General features: G+C 35.4%; 1 protein-coding gene across 2 annotated transcripts in view; it reads right to left on the reverse strand.

The window, feature by feature from the left end:
- The window catches only part of SLK (STE20 like kinase), a 53,742-nt gene extending 30,376 nt beyond the window's left edge, over positions 1 to 23,366 (reverse strand). For both annotated transcript variants that reach the window (XM_010970958.3, XM_010970957.3), the window contains exons 1-4: positions 22,765 to 23,366; positions 6,120 to 6,284; positions 3,812 to 3,860; positions 3,288 to 3,437 (exon numbers count right to left, since the gene is read on the reverse strand). In XM_010970958.3, the coding sequence (XP_010969260.2) occupies positions 3,288 to 3,437; positions 3,812 to 3,860; positions 6,120 to 6,284; positions 22,765 to 22,917 (517 nt within the window). In that variant the 5' untranslated portion in view covers positions 22,918 to 23,366. The remainder of the gene's footprint in view (positions 1 to 3,287; positions 3,438 to 3,811; positions 3,861 to 6,119; positions 6,285 to 22,764) is intronic.
- Positions 23,367 to 25,967: the final 2,601 nt, after the last annotated feature.

Consider the following 25,967-nt stretch of genomic DNA (forward strand, 5'->3'; position numbering starts at 1 on the left):
TGCTACAACATGGGTGAAACTTAAAGACATTATGCTAAGTAAAATAAGCCAGTCACAAAAGGATAAATACTGTATGATTACACTTATATGAGGTACTTAGAGGAGTCAAATTCACAGAGACAGAAAATAGAATGGTGGTTGCCAGGGGCTGGGGAAAGGAGGAAATGGGGAGCTAATGCTTAATGAGTACAGAGTTTCAGTTGCGGAAGATGAAAAAGTTCTGGAGATGGACAGTGGTGACGGTTGCACAACAAAATGAATGTACTTAATGCTACAGAACTGTATACTTAAAAATGGTTAGGAGATTAAATTTTGCTAATTACATTTCACCTCAATGAAAAAAAAAATGAAGAAAGATAAAAAAGAACTTGAGAGAAAGTTCAACATACTTATGATTGGCAAACCCAACATATAATAATCATCCCTAAAGAAGGAAATCAATGCAAGGGAACAGAATAAATACTCATATCTGTAATTACAGAAAAAATTCCTGGCAAAGGGGGAGAAAAGTTTAGTTAAATTGTTGGCCTTCAAAGAAAACAATTCTTTAGCATCTAGCAGAAAGAGCACATGACTTGTAAGAGAAAGAAAATCAGATAATCAACAGACTTTCAACAACACTTTCTGACAGAAGAAAACAGAGTAACACATTTCAGATATTCAAGGAAAGAAATGTGAGCCAAGGATTTTCTATCCAGCAAAACTGACCTTCAAAGTATAAAGGGTAGAACTATTATCATTTTATAAGAACTCAGAGAGCCCTTCCAGAGAAATCCACCAGAGAATGAACTTCAGACAACCAACATAACCAAAGAGATATCAACGTAAGAACTGGTGGTGAGCACTGAATATAGAAATGAAAGTTAAAATGAGTAATTACAGAATATTCCAAATCTATCATCAATGTCCTTGAGAACCAAGATTCTCAGGATAGAAGGAAATAACAGATGTAATACAGAGGGGGAAAAAAGGCTTGATCCTGAATTTGAATAGGAAATACATAGGCACTCAATGAGAGCCTACCTCTGTGTTTGGAGAGGCCTAGAATGAAGGCCAGTCCAGAAACCGTAAGCATCTCTAACGTGCAGTCTGTGGTCTTAAAATAGCACCACATCCTGCTAAAACTTCTTCAGGGCTTCTTGAAGGTCTGAGGCAGGAAATATGCACGATGAGCCTGAAACAACTCAACCTAACAGACAACAAGGAAGCTATCAAAGATTACTAGAGTCATGCCAAAAAAGATTAACAAGCCAACTTGAAGAGGTTCCAATTGACCAAGATGGTACAATGTGAGCTTTAATAAGGATAAAAAATGTAACAGATTTGAAAACTACAAAATAAAATTAAATTCATGAATTAATAATAACATTTTAAAAAATACTGGTCACCAACTAAAGAAAGAGAACCAATTCACTGTCTTTAAAGCTAAATAAATAAAAAAAGAATCAAGCATTTTTCCTGTCTTATCCATATGAATTATACTCCTGAATAACCAAACAGCTGAAGGGAAGTGTCTTCTTATATAAGTATTTCTAATTTTATAATGATAATAAATGAACACAATGAAATAACTGATAATTATATCAAAATTATTATCAAAAATAATAAATGAAAACAAAATGACAGAATTCATTTGGCTCCTTCAATCAAAGAACAGACCTAGATATTAAGCATCAATAGCTGCTAACATCAAAATAGAGCAAAAAGCAAGTATTGCATGCCTCCCAATGAAAGAACATAAAACCACCAACAGTCTTGTCAAAAAATCAAACTTGAGACTGATGAGGTTTTCGGATACATCTGCAAACTGAAAGAAATACAGAGAGGAACTTTAGAAAGTCATCATGAGTATGCAACCAGCAAAATGCAAGATGACAGAAACCCTACAGGTCCAACAGCCCAGGTCTTATAGATCAGTGTTGCTCAACCTTTTTTTCATCATCACTCTCATTAGGAGCCTTTTAAGGTATTTTGTCCTAATCCTCCCTCCCCCCACGAAATTTTAATGCCAAAGATATACTATATATCTGTGTACTTTGGTGGGTCATAATCATTTTAACACTGAAATTCTTTTGCCCCCAAAGAACCAACTTTCCTTGAGAAAGCATCCCATGAGAATGCACGCCACAGATAAAACACAAAGAGAAGAAAGAAACTGGTGCAGGCGAGACTCATAAATTAAAAGACTTGAAAGAAAACTCAGTTTTAAATATGGGTAAGTCTAAACTCTAATGTCTAGAAATAAATATTGAGCCATTAAAAAAACACAAGAAAGTGATTACTATAAAAGTCAGGAAACGGGTTATCTTGAAGAAGGGAGTGACAGCGATTGAGATGGGCCCATGAAAGAGCTGCTAGGTACCAGACACAGTTCTATTTCTTTATCTAGGTGGTGGTCACAAAGCTACTGTCTACAAAGCTACAAGTCATTAAGCTATATAACTGTTTACTTATAAAAAGGTTAAAATTTAGTAGTATATCAAATTTAGTAATATATCAAATTTGCATGTCATGACAAAGTGAAATGAAATGACTATGATCACTGCTATCAACATGGCTTTTGAATATATCTTATCCTTTTAACATCCTTCCAAAATACACAGATTTAGACTTCATCACTAGATTTTCTTTAAATTCATATCTTGGAAATACTTAAAGAGGACTTTCTCTTTTATTTGTACATGTATATATGAAATTAATTAGTTTCCTACCTAAAATCTACATCTATTTCTTCACATAAAATTATCATTTATTCCTCCAGTATAAAAAACAAAATTAAAAATATAGTCCCTATACTTATTTTAGGCATCCTTTTCAGACTAAGGTTAGTTACTTTGTTAATTTAAGATACAGTTATCTATAAAGTAAAGTATAAAACAAAACATGCAAAAAGAAAACCACTAGATATGAATTTTGGAAATGAAGATAAAACTAAGCTAGCAGTTTTAGCTACTATATCATTTTCTAAATGTATTATATTTACAAGTATTAAGTTTGCATATAAAAATTGAAGGGAAAAAATAATTAACCAGTCTTTTAAAAGTGTGCCTTTTTAAAAATAAAAATCCATCCTTTCTTACTTTCTTTTTAAAGTGTCTTTATATTAGGAGCCTATACTTAGGAATTCTGGGAGTTAATGCATAATTATTCAAAATTAAAAATTAACATGGAGTAATTCTCCATGTTTCACATATTTGAGTCATAACAAAACAACATTTAGTTACAAACATATAAGGGGAAATCTCAGAGCACAAACTCAGATGTTGTATTTAATGGAATAAACTTACCCAACTTAATATCTCCATCTAAGGTGAAAAGAATGTTGCCAGCCTTTAGATCTCTGTGGATGATTTTATTATCATGTAAGTAGTTCAACGCCTCTAAAGTCTGTTTACAAACTACTTGTATTTGGGACTCAGTTAATGGTCTCTCAAGCTCTATAAGGAAAAAGTAAACAAATCTGCATTTTTATACAGTGAAAACATATCAGCAGGCTATATACCTTTATCATCACTGTCAAGGATCATATATAGTGAATTTATTTTTTAAAAACTAAGTGTCTATAAAAATTACTTTCTCTACATATTATACTCAATATTTCATTTTAGAATTTTATTACAACTATCCAAGAATATAAAAATAATTAAGCTGATTTCTTAACTTATTGAACTTCACTCAAAAATAAGATATATATATATAAAATATATTTATATATATGTAATATATATTTATATATATATAAAAATGTTTGAAATTCTTTGACTTTTTACAGTATAATTCAAGATAACATAAAGAACAAAAAGGCGTTTACCAAGCATCACAGCATCCACTGCTCCACCTGCACAAAATTCAATGAGGATCTGCAGGTAAATAAAAAAGCATGTATCTAACATGACACTGAGTCTAAGTAGTTTTTCTTCAATTTAGCAAAAAAGATAAAGGAATAGCTATCAAATAACCTAGGTTACGGAAATGATATTATGCTAACCATAAGGATTTCCTTTGTCAAAAGAGTTATCAGTCTTAATGATACACATTTGAGAAAGCACAAAGAGAACACATTGTGGAAGTATGTGCCTTTGAGTTAATCACCATTTTTAGTGTCCCTGCTTCTCTAAAATAACCAGGTACAGAATTTTTATTCAGGACAGTATTATATATCCATCTCATTACCACTGAAAGATTTTATTACTCTCCTTTTTAAGGTAACTATTGTGAATTAAGTGATCAAGTATATTTTTATCCTCACTAATAGGAATAAACCCTGGAAACAGAGACTGTTTTTGGTTTTTTAAAAAAATAGAAAAAAAAATATATATATATACACAAAAGCTTCTGATCCTAGCTCAATTATGACTTCCTGATGGATGCCTTCCCAGACCTCCCTGGTACATACCACCATGTACCTTTCCTTCTTAACCCTTATCACAGCTGTAATTTTGTATTTACTATGGTTCTTAAATTAATGCCTATCTCTCCCAACAGACTGTCCCTCACAGTTGTCTAACTTCTTTATTTTGCAATATAGTCTCAAGTAAAGATCTTATCTATTTATTAAATTGTCTAGGAATTCATTTTCATTATAATCTCTGGAAACATTCTGCTAGAACCCTAAACAATCGTATTAGAAGACACTACACTAATAATAACTACAGATAATTTTTTTCAGATAATTTCTTTTAAACTACACATCTTAACAAATTGTACAGCTTCATACATTTTCCCCCTCTGTATAACACTTTATTTTTTTTACTTTTTTTTAAAACTAAAGTATAGTTGATTTTTCTTTTACTGAAGTATTAGTTTCTGGTGCACAGCACAGTGATTCACTTATACATACACATATATATTCTTTTTCATTACAGGTTACCACAAGCCATTGAATATAGCTCCCTGTGCTATACAGTAGGACCCTGAACAACACTTTACTTTTTATAGGAGCTTGCAAATTATAAATTGTTTTCAAATTCATTACATCATATGAAAAATAATTGGGGAGGTAGATCATTACTAACCCTATAGGTGAGTAAACAGACTCATAAAGGTCAACTGACTTATTCAAGCTCACGCCTAACATCACCAAAATTTTTTTAAAAAAAGGCCTTTTGATTCCCAATCAGGTATAGCTTATACTATCTACTCTTTCTTCATAACGCTTTGCTTTGTCCTTTAAGAACAACTAAAACTCCATTTTAAAAATCTTCTTGGGAGAAGGGTATAGCTCAGTGGTAGAGTGCACGCTTAGCATGCACAAGGTCCTGGGTTAAATCCCCAGTACTTCCATTAAAAATAAATAAGTAAATAAACTGAATTACCTCCCCAACCAAAACAAAACAAAACAAAAAGAAAAAGCCCTCTTGACTAAATTAGTATTGGTGCAGAGGAAGTGAATGACTGGTTATTATAAAAAATACTAATATCTTTTTTATATATCTTTTGTGCTTAATATTTTCTAAAAAGGGACAAAATTTTTACATACTGCCTTAGCTACTACAACATGTACTAAAGGTGGGTTTGATAATATATACAATAAATATTTAACATTTCTGGTAAGCATTTTGTTTTTGTTGTTTTTTGTTTTGGAGGAGGTAATTAGGTTCACTTATTTATTTTGATGGAGGTACTGGGGATTGAACCCAGGACCTTGTGCATGCTAGGTGTGCACTCTACCAGTCAGCTACACCCTCTTCTCTAGTAAGCATTTTATAATCTAATACATGATTTGCCAAAAGTGTAGGGTAAGAAATTATAAACAATTTATAGGAAAACAAAATAAACTTAAAAAAACAAATTTTAAGTAAATGCTTAAATTCAAAACACGAAAGGCTATCTACTTTCATTATTTAGGAAATTTAATTTTCTTAACGAAGTTTCTCCACTTGGATTTAATATCAAACAGTCATGAAGTATGGTACAATCTGAAATATACATCTAAATATCTGTTGAAGCTAAGGATGTTATTAATGACCCTCTCATCAGCAGATCAACTCTCATTCAAGTAACATACGTTAACTAAACAGAAAAGGTACCACATAAAACAGGCTTTCACAAGTGATAAACCTCTTTACAACAATTAAGTCATTTTTGGCTACTCCCATAGTTCAACAGAAAATACTTACCCAAAGATTGTTCTCATAATAGAAGGCATCTAGAAGCTTGACTATGTTGGGGTGATCACAAGATGCTAATATATCAATTTCAACCATGTAATCTTCAAGTTCTTCTTCAGATTTGGTGTCAATCACTTTTGCAGCAGCTAAAACACTGGTCTCTTTATTCTGGGCCTAAATATGAAAGTATCAAAAGTGTCACAGACACATATAAATGCATACTTGCTTTGTTAATTTTATTATTATTTTTAAAACAAACTTTTTTTTTTTGGAGTAGTTTTAGGTTCACAGCAAATCTGAGCAGAAAGTACAGGGAGTTCCCATACACTCCCCTCCCCTACACATGCACAGCCTCCCCTACTATCAACATCCTGCACCAGAGTGGTATATTTGTTCCAAATGATGAATGTACAAAGTCCATTGTTTACATTAGGATTCACTCTTGATGTGTGTTCTATGGCTTTCGACAAATGTATGATATGTATCCTCCATCATAATATCATACAGAATAGTTTCACTGCCCCCAAAATCCTCTATGCTCTTCCTATTTGTGCCTCCCTTCTTCCTAACCCCTGACAACCACTAATCTTTTTACTATCTCCACAGTTTTGTATTTCATACAGTATGTAGCCTTTTCAGATTGGCTTTTTTCACTTAGTAACGTGCTTTTAAGGTTCCTCCATGTCTTTTCATGGCTTGATAGCCAATTTCGTTTTAGCATTGAATAACAGTCGATTACACAGATGTGTCAATGTGTTTATCCATTCACCTACTGAAGGCATCTTGGTTATTTTCAAGTTTTAGCAATCATGAATAAAGCTACTATAAACACCTGTATGCAAGTTTTTGCTTGGACATGAGTTTTCAACTTCTCTGGGTGAGCACCAAGGGACAGAATTACTGGATCGCATGGTAGGAGTATGTTTAGTTTTGTAAGACTGCCAAACTGTCCTCCAAAGTGGCTATACCATTTTGTATTCCCAACAGCCATAAATGAGAGTTCCTGCTGCTCTACATCCTAGCCAACATTTGGTGCTGTCCATGCAGACTTTTATAGGTGTGTACTGGTTATTTCGTTTTAATTCGCAATTCCCTAATAACATATAATGCATGCTTAGTGGCCATCTGAATATCTTCTGTGATGAGGTGCCTGTTCAAATCTTTTCCTCACTTTTTAACCAGATTGTTGGTGTTTTAACTGTTTAGTTTTAAGAATTCTTTATATATTTTGAATAACAGTCCTTTACCAATCTTTTGCAAATATTTTCTCCTAGTCAGTGGCTTGTCTTCTCATTCTTTTGACATGTTTATTTTTTAAAAATAGCCTAAACATAAATATTAACTGATGCATGCTAACTACACACTGTGCCAAGTGCTTTATATGCACACAGGATAGTTTCAAATCGCAGGCTCTCCTGGGACAGACTGTTAGGGTTCAGATTCTGGTTTTGCCACTTATTAACTGTGTTGCTTGTGCAAGTTACAAAATCCCTCTCTTAGTTTTAGCTTCCTCATCAGTAAAACATACTTACATCTCATGAGTTTATGAGAATTAAGATAATAAATATTTGCCAAGTAAAAAAAATACACATAAACATTTAATACAATGCCTGCCATACACAGCAAAAAGGATTCAAAAATGTTAGCTGGAATTATTCTATTACTATTTAATCCTCAAAATGACCTGATGATATATTATCATCTCTACTTTAAACGAAGAGAAATAAACTTAGATTAAAAGGCTTCCTCAAGGTCATGTAGCTAGTAACAGACAGAATCAGGATTCAAATCCAGGTTGTTTCCAAAGCCCTTTCTTTATCTTAATCATTACCTTTCCAGTTTCCCTGCGCTTTCATCAGTTTAATTATTTTTCATTGTTCCTAGTACTTTAACTTTTTCATTTTCTTTCTTTAGCCGAATAACTTCTCACATCCATTTATTACAAATGAAAGGTTTCTAAATATGTAGTAGGAGCCAAGATCATTTTTTTTTAGGTTAGGAATCAAATCTTAAAATACTAATTACGTTTTTAAAAGACATTTCAGTATTATATATGTCATCATCACTTCAACAAAACCGTATCTATCACCTTAAAAAAAAAAATTTGAAAAGCTAGTAGTGTTTCAATAAATAAATAAATATCCAAATCCCACTTTTAATAATTTGAGATCATTTTACAAAATAAAAAATATGCATGCACAAAAATTTTCATCCGAGCACTGTATACAATAAAGAAAACTTAATCAGCCTAAATGTCCATTAACAGGAACCTGCTTAAATCATTCAGTATACCTCTACAATGGAAAATTATGTAGTCATTAAAATGAATCAACTAATCAATTAACATTTCTTAAGATGGAACAAAAGCCACAACACATCACTGAATGGGAAAAAGGACAAGTTACTAAACATGAGTAATTTTACAAACACACATTTTCACATATGGATAGCTACATAAGAAATATCTAGAAAGACATCAGTGAGGATGGTAGAGTTTCAGATGCTTTTGACTTTTTCTGTATTTTTTACATTGTTTAAATCTGTAATGGACATGTATTATTTTTACCGAACAATATGGTACTAAAAAATCAGTATGTAGGATACTTATTAGGGATCTATTATCTAACTTTGGAGATGCTGATGAAAAGAAGAAAAAAAGCAGCTATCAGCCTGTATATGGGAATTTTCCTAAGTAGATTATTGCCTACGTTTTACTTCCTTAAGTAAAAATAGAAGTAAAGAGTAATACTAATTATTAATGAAGTAATCCTAATGTTCAGAGTTCAGAGAATATACCTGGATAAAAAGATAACTTTATATAGTCATCTCTACCTCTCTAGAAGAATGGTTTAATCTACTATATATTTTTTACATTTTTTATTGAGTTATAGTCATTTTACAATGTTGTGTCAATTAATCTACTGTATTATATCAAATCTAGAATGCCTTTTAAGATGTGCCACTACCATATGTTTCACTAAGGAAGAAAAACTGCCAATCAAACTACGACAATACTTTATCATTTAGAATTTTTATGTTGTACCTTTTTAAGAGCTCTTTTGGATACACTTAAGACAAAAATTGTTACTGTATATCTATTATCCTTGTGCACACATGAAAAATTAAATACTTCATATTTAAGTTTGACTGTTCTGAGTCATTTTTTCACTCATAGTTATCTAATGCCTGTGTTTTTCTACATCATTCCACATCATTCTCTGGCCATTAGAAGCTTTGGTGATGCAGCATTTCTTAAAAGGGTGCTCCTCTACTACCGTCTCCAAACTTCTCTTTGAAGCTACCGTCTCCCATTTTGCAATTATGATGCTGATACCTTCTTGATCTTACCACAGGTGCTAAAAGATGTTTAGGTAACAACCAGGACTCATATTCTTCCTTCAAAACGTCCTTAAATGGTTTATTAATTGAAACATCAAGGGGCTGCAACTGTATGACACTAGAGATACAACTACATCCACAATGTACTGGCCATGATAGATACAACACAACCACCATCTGGCCAACAACAATACTAAAGCATCAGTCAATAAATTGAGACTCATCCCAATTTCAGAGATGTTAAAAAGTTAAAAGTCTGTCATAACTGGTGAAATATGGCATTAAGTTTATCTAAGAAAAACACTACAGTTAAACCAATAATAAACAGAATTCACCCTCCCTTAAGTCAGAGGAAATAGCCAGTGAGATAAGCCCTTCTCTCACCATTTTAATGTAACACTTTGGGAAGAAGGAGAGCAGAGGAACTGTACTTGAAGACTACTACAAAATATGAGCCCTGGGAAGAGACCAAGCATACTGTGAGTGGAGTTAAAAGCCACCCCGCTTCTGCACGCCTCTACTGATATCCTGGGAGATTCTAAAGATGTGTATTTTACTTGTGAATAGAATGGCATGGATAGGGAAAAATAACTAATACTAGATAGTATCTAAAGCTCTTTATAGTAACAAATTTCACTATTCCGTTATTTTAATATTCCATTTTATCCATTTCATTATTATGGATATACTGATTGAACCAACAATGATACCATTTAGTTTAACATAAATAATAAATAAAATTTACACTAGAAAATACAGTGCTTCTTACATTATTGCTTGAAAATAGCTGGATTACTCATCAGGATCTGATTCTAGAAAACTCTAAAAATCAAAACTGAAATAAACATTGATAAGTGTATAAAACTATACTTTAAATAAAGATAATGCAAATTAAATGTTAAAAAGAAAGTCTCATCTATCTACTACCTAAAGACATGAAAATTCTTCACATAAAGATATAACTAAACAAATGTTAAAAACAAGAATGAAATAACAAATAACTCAGATATTAATTTAAAGAAGATATAACTTCTATTGTTAAAAAGTGTTCAGATATTAGTCACGACCACTTAAAAATCACTATGTTTTTATTTTCACAAATCACAGCAACCAAGGAAAGAGACTGGAATTACTAAAACCCAGAAGTTTGGAGGCAAGATTCTGCACAGCTGTAACTCAGTTCCCTGAGGAGATAGTGCTGCTCAGCTGCTGCTGGCATCTCTGCACTTGGAAGACGGATCCTGTGGGACTAGGGCGCCTTTTGAGGAAGAAAGGACTAGCCAACTGGAGCTGGTGTTATTAAGAGTCATGATGAGGCTAGCTGTGTGAATGCTGGAAAAACTACAAACTGGATTTAGGAATGCTGTTGCTGGGGTGAAGAATTTCCACTAGGATGGTGGTCAAAGTAACAGGAAAGCAGACAGGGAGCCCACAGGAAACAAAGAGAAAGGTTTAAGTTCTTTCTTCCTCCTCCTTCTCCTTGAGACCTCTCTCAAGTGCTCTGTACTTGTGCAACCTAAAAGTGAGCAGCTGGCAAAGCAGAAACGTGATCTGCAAAATCTCAGAACAGCATCACAAAGCAGAGCACAGAAGGATGTGTTTGGAGCTGGCATAATCCTCCTAAAACTGATCAAGATTATAGATGGCAGAATTAAGGCACAGAGTAGTATTAAATATTTGGGTAATAAATATCCAAAGTTCCAAAGAGCTGTTGAGAAAAAAGAAAGAAAAGCACTTAAAAAAAAAAAGCAGATAGTTTTAGACTATTGATATTGTTATTACCTGATTTATATAATACACTAATTCTTAATTCTGGTGACCTGGTCAGAGACCTGATAAGATTTTGGTAGTAACAAGTGTGAATATTAAATAAGAGTAAAATTAACATCACTTAGCAAAGATATACAGCTCATTTCCATTATTTGTCCCATAAAGTCACTGCAAACACTGAATGGGTAACCACCAAATCTTTGCTCCTAGGAGACACACACACATACACCTCACACAGATTGTAATCTTAAATCTCAAAAACAACTCATCCTGGTAGACTCTATTTTCTTAGTTTTAGAAAAGAGAAAATGAGGTTCAGAAACATTAGGTAACTTGCTTAAGACCACTCCAGTAACAGGTGCCAGAGTTGGGATTCAAACCCCATCCAACTTGGTTCCAAAGCAGGTGCCTCTTGCCCTACATTACAGTGCCCTCTACTGTCTCCATCCTCTGGCCATCTCTATATGAGAGCTGAAAAAAGACAGAGAGCATCACCTAGCTCCACCTCAGCTGGGAATGTGCAGGTCTGTGGGCTCACATTTTACATTGCTTTGCACACATACACAAGTGACTGTGAAAGCGCTGCATGGGTAGATTTGGGGGCTACAAATAAATTTTAGCATTAGACAAATTTGAAAAGACAGAATCTGTAAATAATGAGGATTGATTACACATACTCCTTCCATAATGTCTGTAAAATATTACAGGAATTTTTTTTAAAAAATATTTTCCTGTTATTTTCCGAATTCTGCAAAAGAGAAGGGAATATACTTTGTATGCTCTTTTTACTCCCAAACACTATTTTATTTATTTTGTTCTGGTCGCTTATTCAAAACTTAGTTATTGGTCAGTCAAGACAAAGACAACAAAATGCCCATAATAAGTTAACGCTGGCTAAACCTGCAGTTTCCAAAATATTTTTACCAATTCTCAGATCACATGGTTTTCCCACTTACATCAAGGACTTGCTGACTCTGAGCAGCACGAATAAACTGAAACATTATTGACAATTACGTGATAGATAAGCTGTGGAACTCTGTGTAGACTGCACAGAGGAAAAGATAAAGTGAGAACACAAAAAGATAATTTCAAAAAATACTTAAAAATAAGACAAAGATGTACTATTTCTGGATGTTAATTCAATAATAAAGGCTTTTAAATGGAAATGAAGATCATTGCCACACAAACATTCTCAATGTTAAATTATGAAAGTAAAGGGCCAAAAAGCATTGCTTTCAACATCAATACTAAGACTTTTACAAAGAAAAAAAAAAGAAAAGTCAGTATGTTAAAGCTATCTTTACAGTCCAAAGTTTCAGTTACCTCTTTTAAAACATAAATGTATATATGCTAGGAACGAGGACTGTATGTGGTAATGAGTACAAAATACAACACAGTATTTTATAAATGACAAATAACTTTGGCAGCGTAATACAGAAATAGTTGCCTAGTCAGAAACGAGACTTCTCCTTTCATAGAGAGAGAAAAATGAATGAACATATAGAGGGGGAAAAATGTGAAAAGGAGAATTGTTAAGTGAAATAAAGCAATGTGCAAAAAAGTATTTAAAAGTATGACTCCTTGTTTCTTTATTTTGAAAAATTCAAACCTACAGAGAAGCTGACTGAATAGAACAGTGAACACCTGTATACCCCTCACCTAGAGTCACCAAGTTAACATTCTGTCACACTTGCTTTCTCACTCTCTCTCACACACACACACACACACACACATGCATACATATATATTTTATTTATAGACATGTAGACACACATACGTACATTTCTTTTTTATTATACCATTTCCAAGTAAGCTGCATTTCATTCTTAGGAGACACATGCTGAAATTTTTGGGAGCAAAGACATCCTCCTACATAACCACAATATAATTAACATACCCAAAGAATTTAACATTGATATAATATCTAATATAGCAATACTTAAATTTCCTCAAATATCTAAAAATAATTCACTGCTTACATTTTTCAAAGTCCAAACCTCTGATCTGCAGACTGTCCACTATCTGGATTTGTCTGTTTCCTCATTATTAGATTCAGGTTAAATACTTTTGACAAGAATACTACATTAGGTGATTACATAGTTCCCACTGAAAATACATCAGAAAACACAGTCTGTCCTATTACTGATGATTAACCCTAGGTTTGATCACTTGATTAAGATGGTATCCATCAGATCTCTCTACTGTAAAGGACCTTTATGGGGTAAAACCATGCGTACATATCCTGTTCCTCCACAACCTTTCACACAATGATTTTAGTATCCATCAATAATCTTTGCCTGAATTATTACAATGTGGTTACAAAATAGTGGTTTTTCTAACCACTATTAACTAGCATTCCTCTTTTAGGTTACTATTTTATTGTTGATATTTTTGTTGTTCAAACTATCCTGTATCCTTTGGCATGTCCTCATTAGTTTCTGAGTACATCCTTGCTTTCTGGTACAAAATATTTCAGGCTCCTCTGGGGAAAACTGAGTAGTGGAGAGGCTTTCACTGTTCAAATTTTGTCATTTTTGTACTTCCTTACCCCACACCTGAACAGCCATTTCAATGAGCCTTGATTCCTTTTATTGGGTAATGGTACTTAGAAACCAAAAGCTAGGAGTATTAGGTATCATTATTTCTAGGCCTTTTCAGTGGAACGTAGGAATATATATATATTGTAGTGTGTGCGTGTGTACATGTACTCACAAGCATATATGTTATCATGAGTTCAAACTGAAATCTCCAGTTCAAAAATCAACATCACAGGGTTCTTCCTCATATTTCAAGTTTATAACCCCTTTCTCCATAGCACTATATTAATTTGCTCTATCCTATAATACATATGAAGTATTTTCAGAACTTTGACATTAATATCACTACTAGTAACAAAACTATTTAATAAAGTTCAATCATTCTTTGCTGTTCTTTTTATCCTTTAAATATATCTCACTAGTCAGAGAACTGTATTCAAAAATCATTTGAAGCACTTTTTCAGTATGATTACGTTATCAATTCGCTATGCAGTTAAGTTCACTTGTATATATTATACATGTGGGGAATACATTTTCAGTTTTACAAACAAGCATTCATAAATATGCCTATATAAGCATAAAATTTTACCTGAAGAGATACACAAGAAATTGTTATAGTGGTTGACTTTGCGAAAAAGGATTGGGGGTAAGGCTTTCATTTTTCAATTTTATCACCTCTATACCATTCAAATTTCTAACCATATTAATACCCAGTTGAGTTTTTTACAAAGTGTTAACAGATTATCTGAAAGGTAGGATTGTTTTTATGTATTCTTCTTTATACTTTGCTTTATTTTCAAAATAATAATGTTTAAGCTTCTAGAAACAGATAAAATATATTTTTGGTTTTTAGGGTGGACTAGAGATTCACATCAATCCACAGAAAAAAATTAAATTCCAGATGAATTAAAATAAGATTCTTTACAACTGCAGTATTAAAAAGTCTATTTAAAATATATATAAATATTTATCTGATTTCTGGGTAGGGAAGGCTTTTCTAAGCATGAAAGCAAAGGGGAAAAAAGTAAAGTTCAATGTATGACATTTTGTAGAATAAAGAACATTGTAGACCTTTATATCAACAAAGCAGCAAAAACTAAAGTTAAGTAAAACAACTGCACCATCTATGACATGGCTCATTTCCATTGTAAGTAAAAAGTAGTTTCAAATCAACAAGAAAACAAACAACTCTATTAGAACATGGATAATCTGATTATTTTTAAAATGTGCACTTTCTTTAGAAATCAAAGAAACTCGAAATGAAATAAACATATTCTTTTTGCCTATCGAAAAAACAAATACTTTTTTAAAAGGATAAAAACTAACACTGAAAAAGGTTAAGCAACAAAGGCACAGAAATAGACCATTGTTGGGTTTTCAAATAGATATAACCCACATACAGATATGTAAGTACACAGAGAAATATCTAGAAACATATACATGAAATTGAAGATAATAGTTACATTTATGGAGAGAAGAGGAGGAACAATAATTAGAGTAATGGTCAAAGGAGACTAACTTTATCTCTGATAAGTTAATTTCCCCAATAAACAGAATTTTTTTAGTTATTTGTACAATTAAAATTAACTTAAAAATAAATTTGTGCAACCTTTCTAGAGTAATTTCATAGTAAACATATAAATGATTGTGTATTTTGCCCTAATAATTCTACTTCCGGAATTTATCCTAAAGAAATGACAAATGTCATAGAAATACACCATGTGTATGCATGGACATGTGACATGTTATGGAGGCATTGTAAAGCAGTATGGAAAGGATGGTCTTTTCAGTAAATAGTGTTGAGACAACTGAGTATTGACATAGGAAAAATGGAACTGGACCCCTACTTCACACTATAAACAAAAATCAACATCAGTTTAATTATAGACCAAATGTAGGAGGCAATAGGAGGACATCTTCATCACCTTAGGCAAGGAAATTTTAAGACAAAAAACACTAACCATGTATAAAAAGCTAGTAAGTTGGACTACATTAAAATTTGAAATGTCTATGCAAAAGAAGTACATCATAAAGATAATGAAAAGACAAACTACAAAGCATGAGAAAATAATGTGCATCTAATATAACCTGAGAGGATTAGTATCTGGAATATACATATAATCAATGAGAAAATGCAAAAGAACCCAAAAGACTTTACCAACCACTTCAGAGAAGAAGAAATCCAAACAGCCAATAAATATATAAAAAAGAACTCAACCTCATTAGTAAGGGGGGAAGAAAATCCCAGTGGGAATAGGAATTGACTGCAAAAGGGCACAAGGGAACATCAGGTGGTCATAGGAGGATTCTAGGTGGGGGAGGATATAGCTCAAGTGGTAGAGCACATGCTTAGCATGCCTGAGATCCTGGGTTCAATCCCCAGAACCTCCATTTAAAAAAAGAGAAAAAAAGGGGAGAGGTACGCTCAGTGGTAGAGTGCGTGCTTAGCGTGCATGAGGTCCAGAGTTCAATCTCTAGTACATCCATTAATAACAAAAACAAAAAGTTTAAAATAAAAAACAGCTTATACCCTAAAAAAACAAAAAAACAAAACCTTATATAAATAGACCTAATTATTTCCACCCCCCTCAAAAAAAAGAGGATGCTCATGCTGGACTGTAGTGATGGTTGCACAATTGCACAAACTTATTAAAACTCATCAAACTATATATATAAAATGCATGAATTTTGTGATATCTAAATTATATCTCAATTAACTTATCTTTTAATGGGCAACCAAACAGGAATTTCACAAACAGCAATACCCAAATATTCAATAAGCACGTGAAAAGGTACTCAATTTCCTCAATCATCAGGAAAATATAAATAAAACCACTTCACACTCACCAGAATGGTTAACATAAAATATTAAATAATAGTATTAATAACAGTAGCAAGTGTTGGTGAGAACACAGAGCAACAGGGAAAACTCCCATGCCCTACTGATGGGAATGTAAATTGGTACAACCACTTTCGAAGACTAGCAGTATCTTCTGAACCTTAAAATACATATACCCAATGATCCAGAAAATCCATTCCAAGGTACGTATCCACAGAAACAAATGTAAATGTGCACTGAAATGTATAAAAATATTCACAAGTCTTATTCTTAAGATCCAAAAAGTGGAAACAATTCAAATGTCCACCAAGAGTAAAATGGATAAACTGTAGTTTCATATATTACAATACTTTAGAACAAAAAAAAAATCAAATGACTACTACATACAACAAAAAGGATGAAATCTCACTCATACCATGTTGAGTACAAGATGCCAGACACAAAACAACACATGTATGATTACATACCAAAATTACAAGCCAAAAATACACCAAAAAGATGCAGTAGTCTGGGTAAGAGATAATGGCAGTTGACTAGCAGTACAACAGAGAAGAAAGGAGGAGATAGATTCAAGAAACATTTAATAGGTAGAATTAATAGGCCTTGGTGATTGCCTAGACGATGTTAAGAATGACCTCCAGGTCTCTGGCCTATGCAAGATGGAGATGTCAATTACTGTATGAGCAACACAGGGAAAGCAAATTTGGGGCTGACATCATGATTTCAATTAGTTCGTGTTTTGTATTTGCTGTTTAAGGAAACTGTGAAACATTCAAGTGGAAATCTCTAACAGTTGGATGTGTGGACCTAGAGGTCAAGAAATAGAGACAGAGATATAAGTTGCATTTAAATGGTAACTGACGCCATGGGAGAAGATGAGCTCTCATAAGAAGAGGGCCTATACCCAAGCCCTATGGAATCCCAACACTGAAAAGTCAGAAAAAGGAAGAAGAATCAGCAAAAGAGTCTGAGGAGTAGACACAGAGGTGAGAGAAAAATCAAGAGTGTAATGACCTAAAAGTCAAAAGAAGAGCTTTTTCAAGGAAAGGATGGTCAAGGGTCTCAAACGGTCCTGAGAGGTAAAGTAGTCAGGTGTCCATCAGAGATGTGGAGAATCCAGAGACCACAGCAAGAGCCATTAACGGGATAGAGGGGTAGCAAATAAATAATACAAGAAAATGTTAAAGAGCTGAAGGACATGAGTCTTTGAATCGAAAGGACTAACCAAGAGCCCAGCAAATGAAAGGAAGGGGGGAAAAAACCTGAATCAAAGTGCATCACCATGAACAGGGGACAAAAAGAACATCTTAAAACTTGTCAAGGGGAAAAGATCACAAAGCATCAGAAAACAAAATGGCATCAGACTTTCAACAGCAACTCTTGAAGCTAAAAGGTAATGAATGGAAAAAGTCTTCAAAATTCTACGAAAAATGTATTTTTGAACTAGAATTCTACAATCAAACTATACATCAAGTATGACATTATAATAAAGACATATTCAGACAGGCCTTGTCTTTAAAGATGAACCTTTCATGGATCCCTTCTTAGAAGACTACTGGAGGTTATACATAACCAAAACAAAGAGGAAATTCCAATAGGAAAAACAAAGCACTTAAGACACTCTTGAAGTAGTTTGAGCTCCCAAGACTTCTAGGGAAGAAAATTATTGAGAGATATTTAAAAAAGACCTAAAGATAAAACATACGCATAGACAAGAAGACTCAGTATCATAGAGATGTTAAATTTTCCAAAGTTGATTTATAAATTCAATAAGACCCCTGCAAAATAACACAACAGATTTTTTGTGGAACTCAATTAACTAATTCTAAAATGTATGTGAAAGCACTAAAGGCTAAGAATATATTAGATACTGCTGGAGAAGAACAAGAGCAAGTCTTACTCTAGCAGAGATTTGTTTTAACACTCTCCTAATTAAGACAGTGGAATACTGATAAAGGAATAGACAAAGAGATCAATGAAGAGACTAGAGATCCCAGAAACTGACACATGTTGCAGACAGAGCACTGCAGACCAGTGGGAAAATAGTTTATCCTGGCGATAAGCCTTGGCACAACTGGGTATCCATACGGAGAAAAAAATGAAACTGGATCCCCACCTCATACCATTTGCAAAAATCTATTCTAAGTGAGTTGTAGACCTAAATGTTAAAGACAAAATCATAAAGCTCTGAGAAGATAATATAGGAGGTTATCTTCATGATCTCAAGTTACGAAAGCTTTTCTTCTTTTTTTTTTTCATTTGAAGATCTAACTGGCTTTATTAGGTGATACATGAATCAAGGGGCCTCCCATCCAACAACCAGAAGGGCACTCCAGGAAAGAATTTCTCAAAAATAATACAGAAAGCATTAACTAAAGAAGAAAAAAGATAAAATTGGAGTACATTAAAATTAAGAACTTCCTGTTCATAAAAAGACACTATAAAGAAAATGAAGACAAGCACAGAATGAGAATATATTTGCAATAACCATAACCAGGAAATGGTTAAATTCTAGAACACATTACAAATAAATAAGAAAAAAAAAATCTAAGAGGAACATGAATGAGAGACTTGAACACAAAAGAAGAAATCCAAATTACCAATAAACCTATGAAAAGACTTACTAGTAGTCAGAGATAGACGAATTAAGACCACAATGAAAAATACAACATGAGATTGTCAAAACTTAAAAATTCTGACAATATCAAATGTTGGTGAGGATATAAAGCTAGGAAATTCTCATATGCTGCTGGTGGGAGTGTAAACTGCTACATTTTGGCGTCACCCAGGAAAATTAAAGACACACCTATAACCCAGCAATTCTACTCCTGAGTTAAGTATTAGTGAAACTCATGCATATATGCACCAGTACTGTGTATAAAAGCCAAAAACTGGAAACAACTGATATATCCATTAACAGCACAATGGCAAATAACTGGTGATACAATCATATACTAGAATTCTATGCAACAATGAAAATTAACCAACTACAGCTCTGGTAATAACAAAGACAAACCTCACAAATATAAAGCTGATTTCAAAAGAGGGAAGACACAAAATACACTCAATACACACAAAACTGAAGTTACAATGTTTAGGTATACACACTTAGACGGTAAACTATAAAGAAAGCAAAGACATGAATAACTTACAGATAGGATAGTGTTTTCCTTTAGGGAGAGAGACGGATCAATTCAAAATGGAGGTGGGAAGGATTCTGGGGTACTGGCAGAATTCCTTAACTGTGATGGTTGTTAATATGAATTCACTTCATTATTGTTTGTTAAATGTACATACATGTTTTTTGTGCTTTTCAATACAAAGATTACATACTTCACTATTTAAAAAAAAAAAGGATGCACAGCCATCAGGGTCATAAAGAATCACTTTCATGCACACAGTCAGGAGATCAGCTTCAAACCAATAGATCATTTTATGTCATTCCTTTTTCTTTTTTTCCTCGGCTAAAATCAACAGAAATCCAAACATAAAAAGTTGTGAGGGATATTACATATCTTCATTTACATGTCAAATTATATATTTTAAATCAGGAAGGTTTTTCAGGTAAGAAAGTAATTGTTACAGAGTTGTGCAGGGAAGGACTGGGTGGAAATGCAACAATATGATGAAAAATTGATTCAAATAAACTAAATACACAAGATGATTGCCTACTTAGAATTTAACCTTTGCAATAGATACTAATTTCCACAAGCAAATGATAGTTGGAATCAACTTTAGAAATAGTTTTCTATTGCATACTACTACTTACAATTGTAAGGTTTGATAGTTTTTTTCTCCTACACAGAAGGAAGTTTATACATTTAAAATGTCTAGAGACTCGTGGACAATAAAAACTTTAAGGGAAAAGAGGCAAAACAGATCAGATATTTAAATTTTAAATTTTCTTTTTAAAAAATTCCCAGAGCTTATTCCTTGGAAGCATAAAATAGATGAAAAGATGCAAAGAACTCATGCTCTTCAAATATCACACTAAAACAGTCAAGTTTACAAAAATTATCCTTGACACAACACAGTGTTCAACTACATAGAGTAAGTCTCTTATTTTTCAGAAAATTTTCAATTGGTGTCTCCCTATGGGAAGGTACGTTCACTTTGCAGAAAGAGTCACTAAGAATTTAATCACAGAACATTAGCATATCCATACAATCTGCCTGTGCCAGAAAATGGTTCACTATCTTCATAGGTCCCTTTTCCCATCCCATCCCATATTTTGTTTCTGAGCTCTAAATGTAATAATAGAAAAGTTCTGCCATTTACTGAGCCCTTTTTGTGTGTCTTATATTTATTATCTCCTTTAATTCACACACACTGAAGAGTAGGTCTTACTGATGAGAAAAATGAGACGTGGAACGATTAAGTAACTTGTCCAAGGTCACAGGCTGCTACTGTGGGAGCCAAGATAAAGTCCAAACCCAGTGCCAGTGTCTTAATACTGCACTGTTTCTATTTGATAAAACATTTGTACCATGAAAACTGCCCATAATCACCTACTGCCTTCTAACTACCAGATTCCAGATGCCTTGAGGATTTATTTTTGCCTTCCCTAGATAACTGTATACTCACAGAACATTAATGGGTGAAGGGATATCTTATTATTTTCCAGCTAGGAAAAAGGAGATCCAGAGAATTTGTGTTCTGTCCAAGACCTCGAAGCTATTATGTGACAGCCAGCAATAAAATACAATCCTTAACTCCTAGGAGTGACCTTCTCACTGTAGTAAAAGCCCTTTCTATCATACATCTATACTGTAAGCTCTTGTTGAAATCCATACTCCACCCTCCACAAAAGCACTGAAGTTTACTTTGTCAACTTTCACAGCAAACAACAGCTTCAATAGCACTCACATGCAGGTAACATACATTCTTTCATTTCAACAAACATAAAGAGAAATGCACTATGTGCTAAGGCAATACAATTAACTCCAATGTATATCATAATTTTGGCGCCTGGTCTTATCATAAAAACATAAACACATTAACCATAACATGTGACAAGTGCCACAGTAGCAACGTGAACACTGTGTTTTGAAAGCACACAGAAAAGAGCAGATATTCCAGACAGAGTAAAGAATGAGAAGGACTAGGGGCTCTGAGATGAATTCAAGGCAGAGAAAAAAGCAGAAGTGTGATGGTATTTAGAAAGGAGGGAAAAAATGTCATCACTCCTAACAAGAGAAGTTCAAAAAAAAAAAAAAAAATAGTAAACACAGGGCAAGAAGACCTGAGTGCAAATCTAGGCTGTGACTGGTGTGAGTGCGAACAATTTGAGTCTTAGTGTCCTCATCTGTGAAATGTAGATACTACCGACCTGTACCTCCCACAGGACTTTCGTGGGGGCCAAATTGTGTGAAAGTACTTTAAAACTGCACAGTCCTGTATAAACATAAGTTATTTATATTTTCACTTCTAGGCAACCCTGTGGGTCCTCTCCCCTAAACTGTTGTCTCATTAAAAACTTCACCCTTCAGGAAGAAAATACTCCAATGACATCATTCATATACTCCTTATGAGATAGTAAACAGTTAACATTAATGGCTTCAGGTTGAAACATTAAACCTCTTTCTACCGAAATGAGTATCAGTATATAAAAATATTTGTATATGTATCTGCGTATTTTTTCATTTTTCAAGCTCTGGTATTGACTTCCAGTCCAGTTCTTACTATAATTATATTTAGAAACTAGTACCGGATGCAGGTTTTCTTCTGGAAATTTTCTATCAGAAATTCCATTCTACAGTATGTTGTCAAGCAACCAACTCAAGAACAGTCTGCAAATAGCAATCACTTTTCTCTCATCCCAAGTCTGGTTATGTATTAGCTATAGATACAAACCAGACCCCTCCTTTAAATTAAAGAACACCCTCATTTCCTTTAACGTTTGACAAAGTAGACTGTATACCTTACCTCCCTTTGGCAATCACTCTTTACTCTTTATAAACTACCTCCAGGTCCTATTTTGCTCAACCTTAAACCCTACGTCTCGGCTACTCCTTGGACGATAACCTAAATAAGGTTCCAACGTACGTTTAAGAAGTCAAAAGAAGGGCAAGAGGCAGGAACGGGACGAGGGAGTGAGAAATCCTCGGGCCACTCCGGGCCACGGGCTGTTTGATCTCACAAGTGCAACTTCCCGTTTTCCCCCTCTTACCTTGTACACTTTCCCAAAGGCTCCGTCGCCCAATTCTCCTATAATTTCCCAAAACTCCTCGGGGTTCAGGTCCCTCTTCACATGTTCGTACTGCTTCTTCTTCTTCTCGCTCCCCAACTTGAAGATCTTACGGAAATTGAAGAAGGAGGACATTTTCCCTCCCAACAGAGTTCCTTGCACTTAAGGACTAAAAACAATAAGAGGCAAAGTTTCTCCTCCCTCCTCTCCCGCGCGAGCCGGGCGGGCGGCGGCGGGCGCTGGCTGTCCGGGCTCCCGCCGCTCCAGCCGGGCCGTTCCCGGGGAAGGCGGGGCGCTACTCCCGCTCTGGCCCACGGGGTGGGGGCGCTGCGCGGGCGGCCCCTCGCCGAGCCCGGCCCGCCGGCCGCGCGGCTAAGCGCCTGGCCCCAGGCCGGCCCTCGGCGGGCGGCACCTGCCCGGACGCTCGTCCGCACCTGGCCCGGCCCGACGGGTCCGAGCGGTCTGGACGCCCGCGGCCACCGCGGTTAGGCCCGTGTCACGGCGAGTCTCCAGGGGCGGCGGCCACTCCGGGCGAGGGACGCAGCCAGCGGCCTCTGAGGCGGCGAGTGGGCAGGCCGAGCACTCCCGCCTCCGGCCGCGAGCTCGGGGTCCCCTCCGTAGCCGTCAGCTCCGAGGCGCGAGGCCCGCGCGTCTCCTGGGCTCTGGGGCGCCGCCGCCGCAGCCTCGCTCCCTCCCCAGCCCACGCAGCCTCGGTCTGAGCGCGCGCCGACGCCGACGCCGCAGCGCGCCCGCGCGCTCCCGGGGCCGCGCGCTCGAGCGGGGGCGTCCCCTCTGCCCCCGCGCACGCGCGTTGAGCCCCGCAAGCCGGCTGCCCTGAGAGCCTCGCAGACGCCGGGTTCCGGCTGAGACGTGGGCGCCGGCGCCGGTCGCTCGGTGACGGTTGCTCCCAGCTTGCCCTACAAGCCCCAAGTCCTTGCTAACCCCCGGCTTTGGTGGAGTTGCGCCCTTGCGCACGATCCTGTTGGTTGTGCTAGCGGACGTTGCCTCCATCCTGGATTTGGGGAAATGTGCTAAGAATGAAAGCTGAGCTATCCTGATTGGGGCCTGAAGGTGGAATTTTTTGCCCTAAAATTGGTCCCAGGGTACCGTGAATGGGGAGTATGTGAGGTGGCTGGGAGCTTTGGAGCCAGAGCTTACCAGCTCTATGACCTTGGGCAGGTAACTTCTCCCAGCCTCAGTTTCTTCACTGAGAAATGAAGATCCTTAAAGTCCTGTCCAGGAGGCTGTGGCGAGCAGTAAATGAGGCAATGGATGGAAGCCCTCTGCACGGTGCCTGCACCCGGCAAACGCTCAATTTTAGTTCCTGCTGTTGTTGCAAGTATGCGGGTAAGATAGACATAAATACATAAAAATCGTTTAAGCTCGCTTCTCGAGTGATGACCCCGACACTCCCTTGAGAGTAATCTACCTTCTTCTGGCCACTTCCATAGCCATACACCTTGTGCCACACTTCGTGACTCCATCTGAACCACTAAGGCCTTCACTTCCTGACCTGCCTTCGGACCCCTTGGACGGCACACGTGTAAGGCTACCTTATGGAGCGATGTGGGCGTTGGCTGGAATCTGTCAGATGGTGCCCTGCTTTCCCCTCCACCAGAAGGGAGCTCTTTCAGGGCAGTGGCTGATTACTCATCATGATATCCAAGTACCTACTGACATTCCTGGCGTATGATTGGAAGACAGATCCCTTGATTGAATGAATGAATGAATGAATGTCATCTGGAGCAGAGGCCTTGTTGCTGTCTATACACCCCTCCCAAACCATTTTGCCCTCCAGCCCCAAAATGGCATAGCAAAACCCCTGCTCTAGTTAGAGGGTTATGATGATTTTGTTTCTCAAGATCCTCTATTTTTTCATAGTTTTATTGAGGTATAATTGATACATAATAAGTTGCACATATTCAAAATATATACTTTTATATGTTTTGACAAATGCTTACACTTGTGAAAACAATAACATAACCTATTTTTAATTAGGATCATTATGTAGGTGGCAGTAGATGTAAAGGTAATACACACTCGTTGTGGAAAATGAGGAAGTGCACAAAGAATAAAATAAAAAGCCCTATAATTCTACCCTCTAGAGATAACTATTGGCAAGATTTTACTATATTTCCAAACGGTGTTTTGGCTGTGCATTAACTTTTTTTACTTGGAAAATTATACTGCATATGAAGATTTGCATCCCACACTTTTTGCATTTCAGTATGATTAATAATTGTTTTCTTCCATCATGAGCTATTTAGATTACTTACAACTTTTCTCTGTTTCAGATAAAACACTGATAAATATCTTTGTTCACAGATCCTTTTCCACATATTTGATTATTTCCTTAGGATAAATTACCAGAAGTAGATTTGGGTCAAAGGGTATAAGTCTGTTTCCTTTTTTTGTTCTTTTCAAAATGGAAAACGCTTTACTGCTTTCTCAACTAAAAGATAATATATCTTTGTTGTAAATTAATTCAAATGATAGAGAAATGATAAACTAAGAAGCTGTCTATAATTCTCCCCTTCTGCCTTCACTCTACCCAACTTCACCCCCAGCCTAACCACTGTTAAAAAGTTAAGCCTTATGAGTAAGAAGGAACTTTTGGGGGGTAACAAAAAAGTTCTGAAACTGGATTGTGGTAATGATTGCAAAACTGTATACATTTACCAAAAATCATTAGATTGTAGACTTACAATAGGTGAATTTTATGGTATATAAATTACTACAATAAAGCTGCTTTTAAAAAGTTAAAGATGTATAACCAAATTTTTTCTACACATATACTTTTTAAATACAAAATATTAAATATATAAAATATTAAATATAAAATAGTATCTGATATGGATCATGGGCAAGTTTCCATGCCGTCACAAATAGACCTATCTAATCCTTTTTAATAGGTGCGTAGACTCCAGTGTACAGATCTACCTCTGATTATTGGTGATGTAACACCTTTTCAGATGTATACTGGCCACTTTTGTTTCTTATTTTATAAGTTGCCTCATCATATCAATGAATAATATCAAATGATGTTGTCAGTATTATATAAATGAGGTGATCAAGTCAAACATACTTTGGTGAAATGATCATAGAGCTAATAAGCTTACATGGTTTTTCCGTGAAGTTAGAACCACAGAAATAATTTAATAATACTGGGCAAAATGATAGTTAGA

Source organism: Camelus bactrianus, chromosome 11 (assembly GCF_048773025.1).
Source record: "Camelus bactrianus isolate YW-2024 breed Bactrian camel chromosome 11, ASM4877302v1, whole genome shotgun sequence".
In the NCBI taxonomy this organism is placed as follows: Eukaryota; Metazoa; Chordata; class Mammalia; order Artiodactyla; family Camelidae; genus Camelus; species Camelus bactrianus.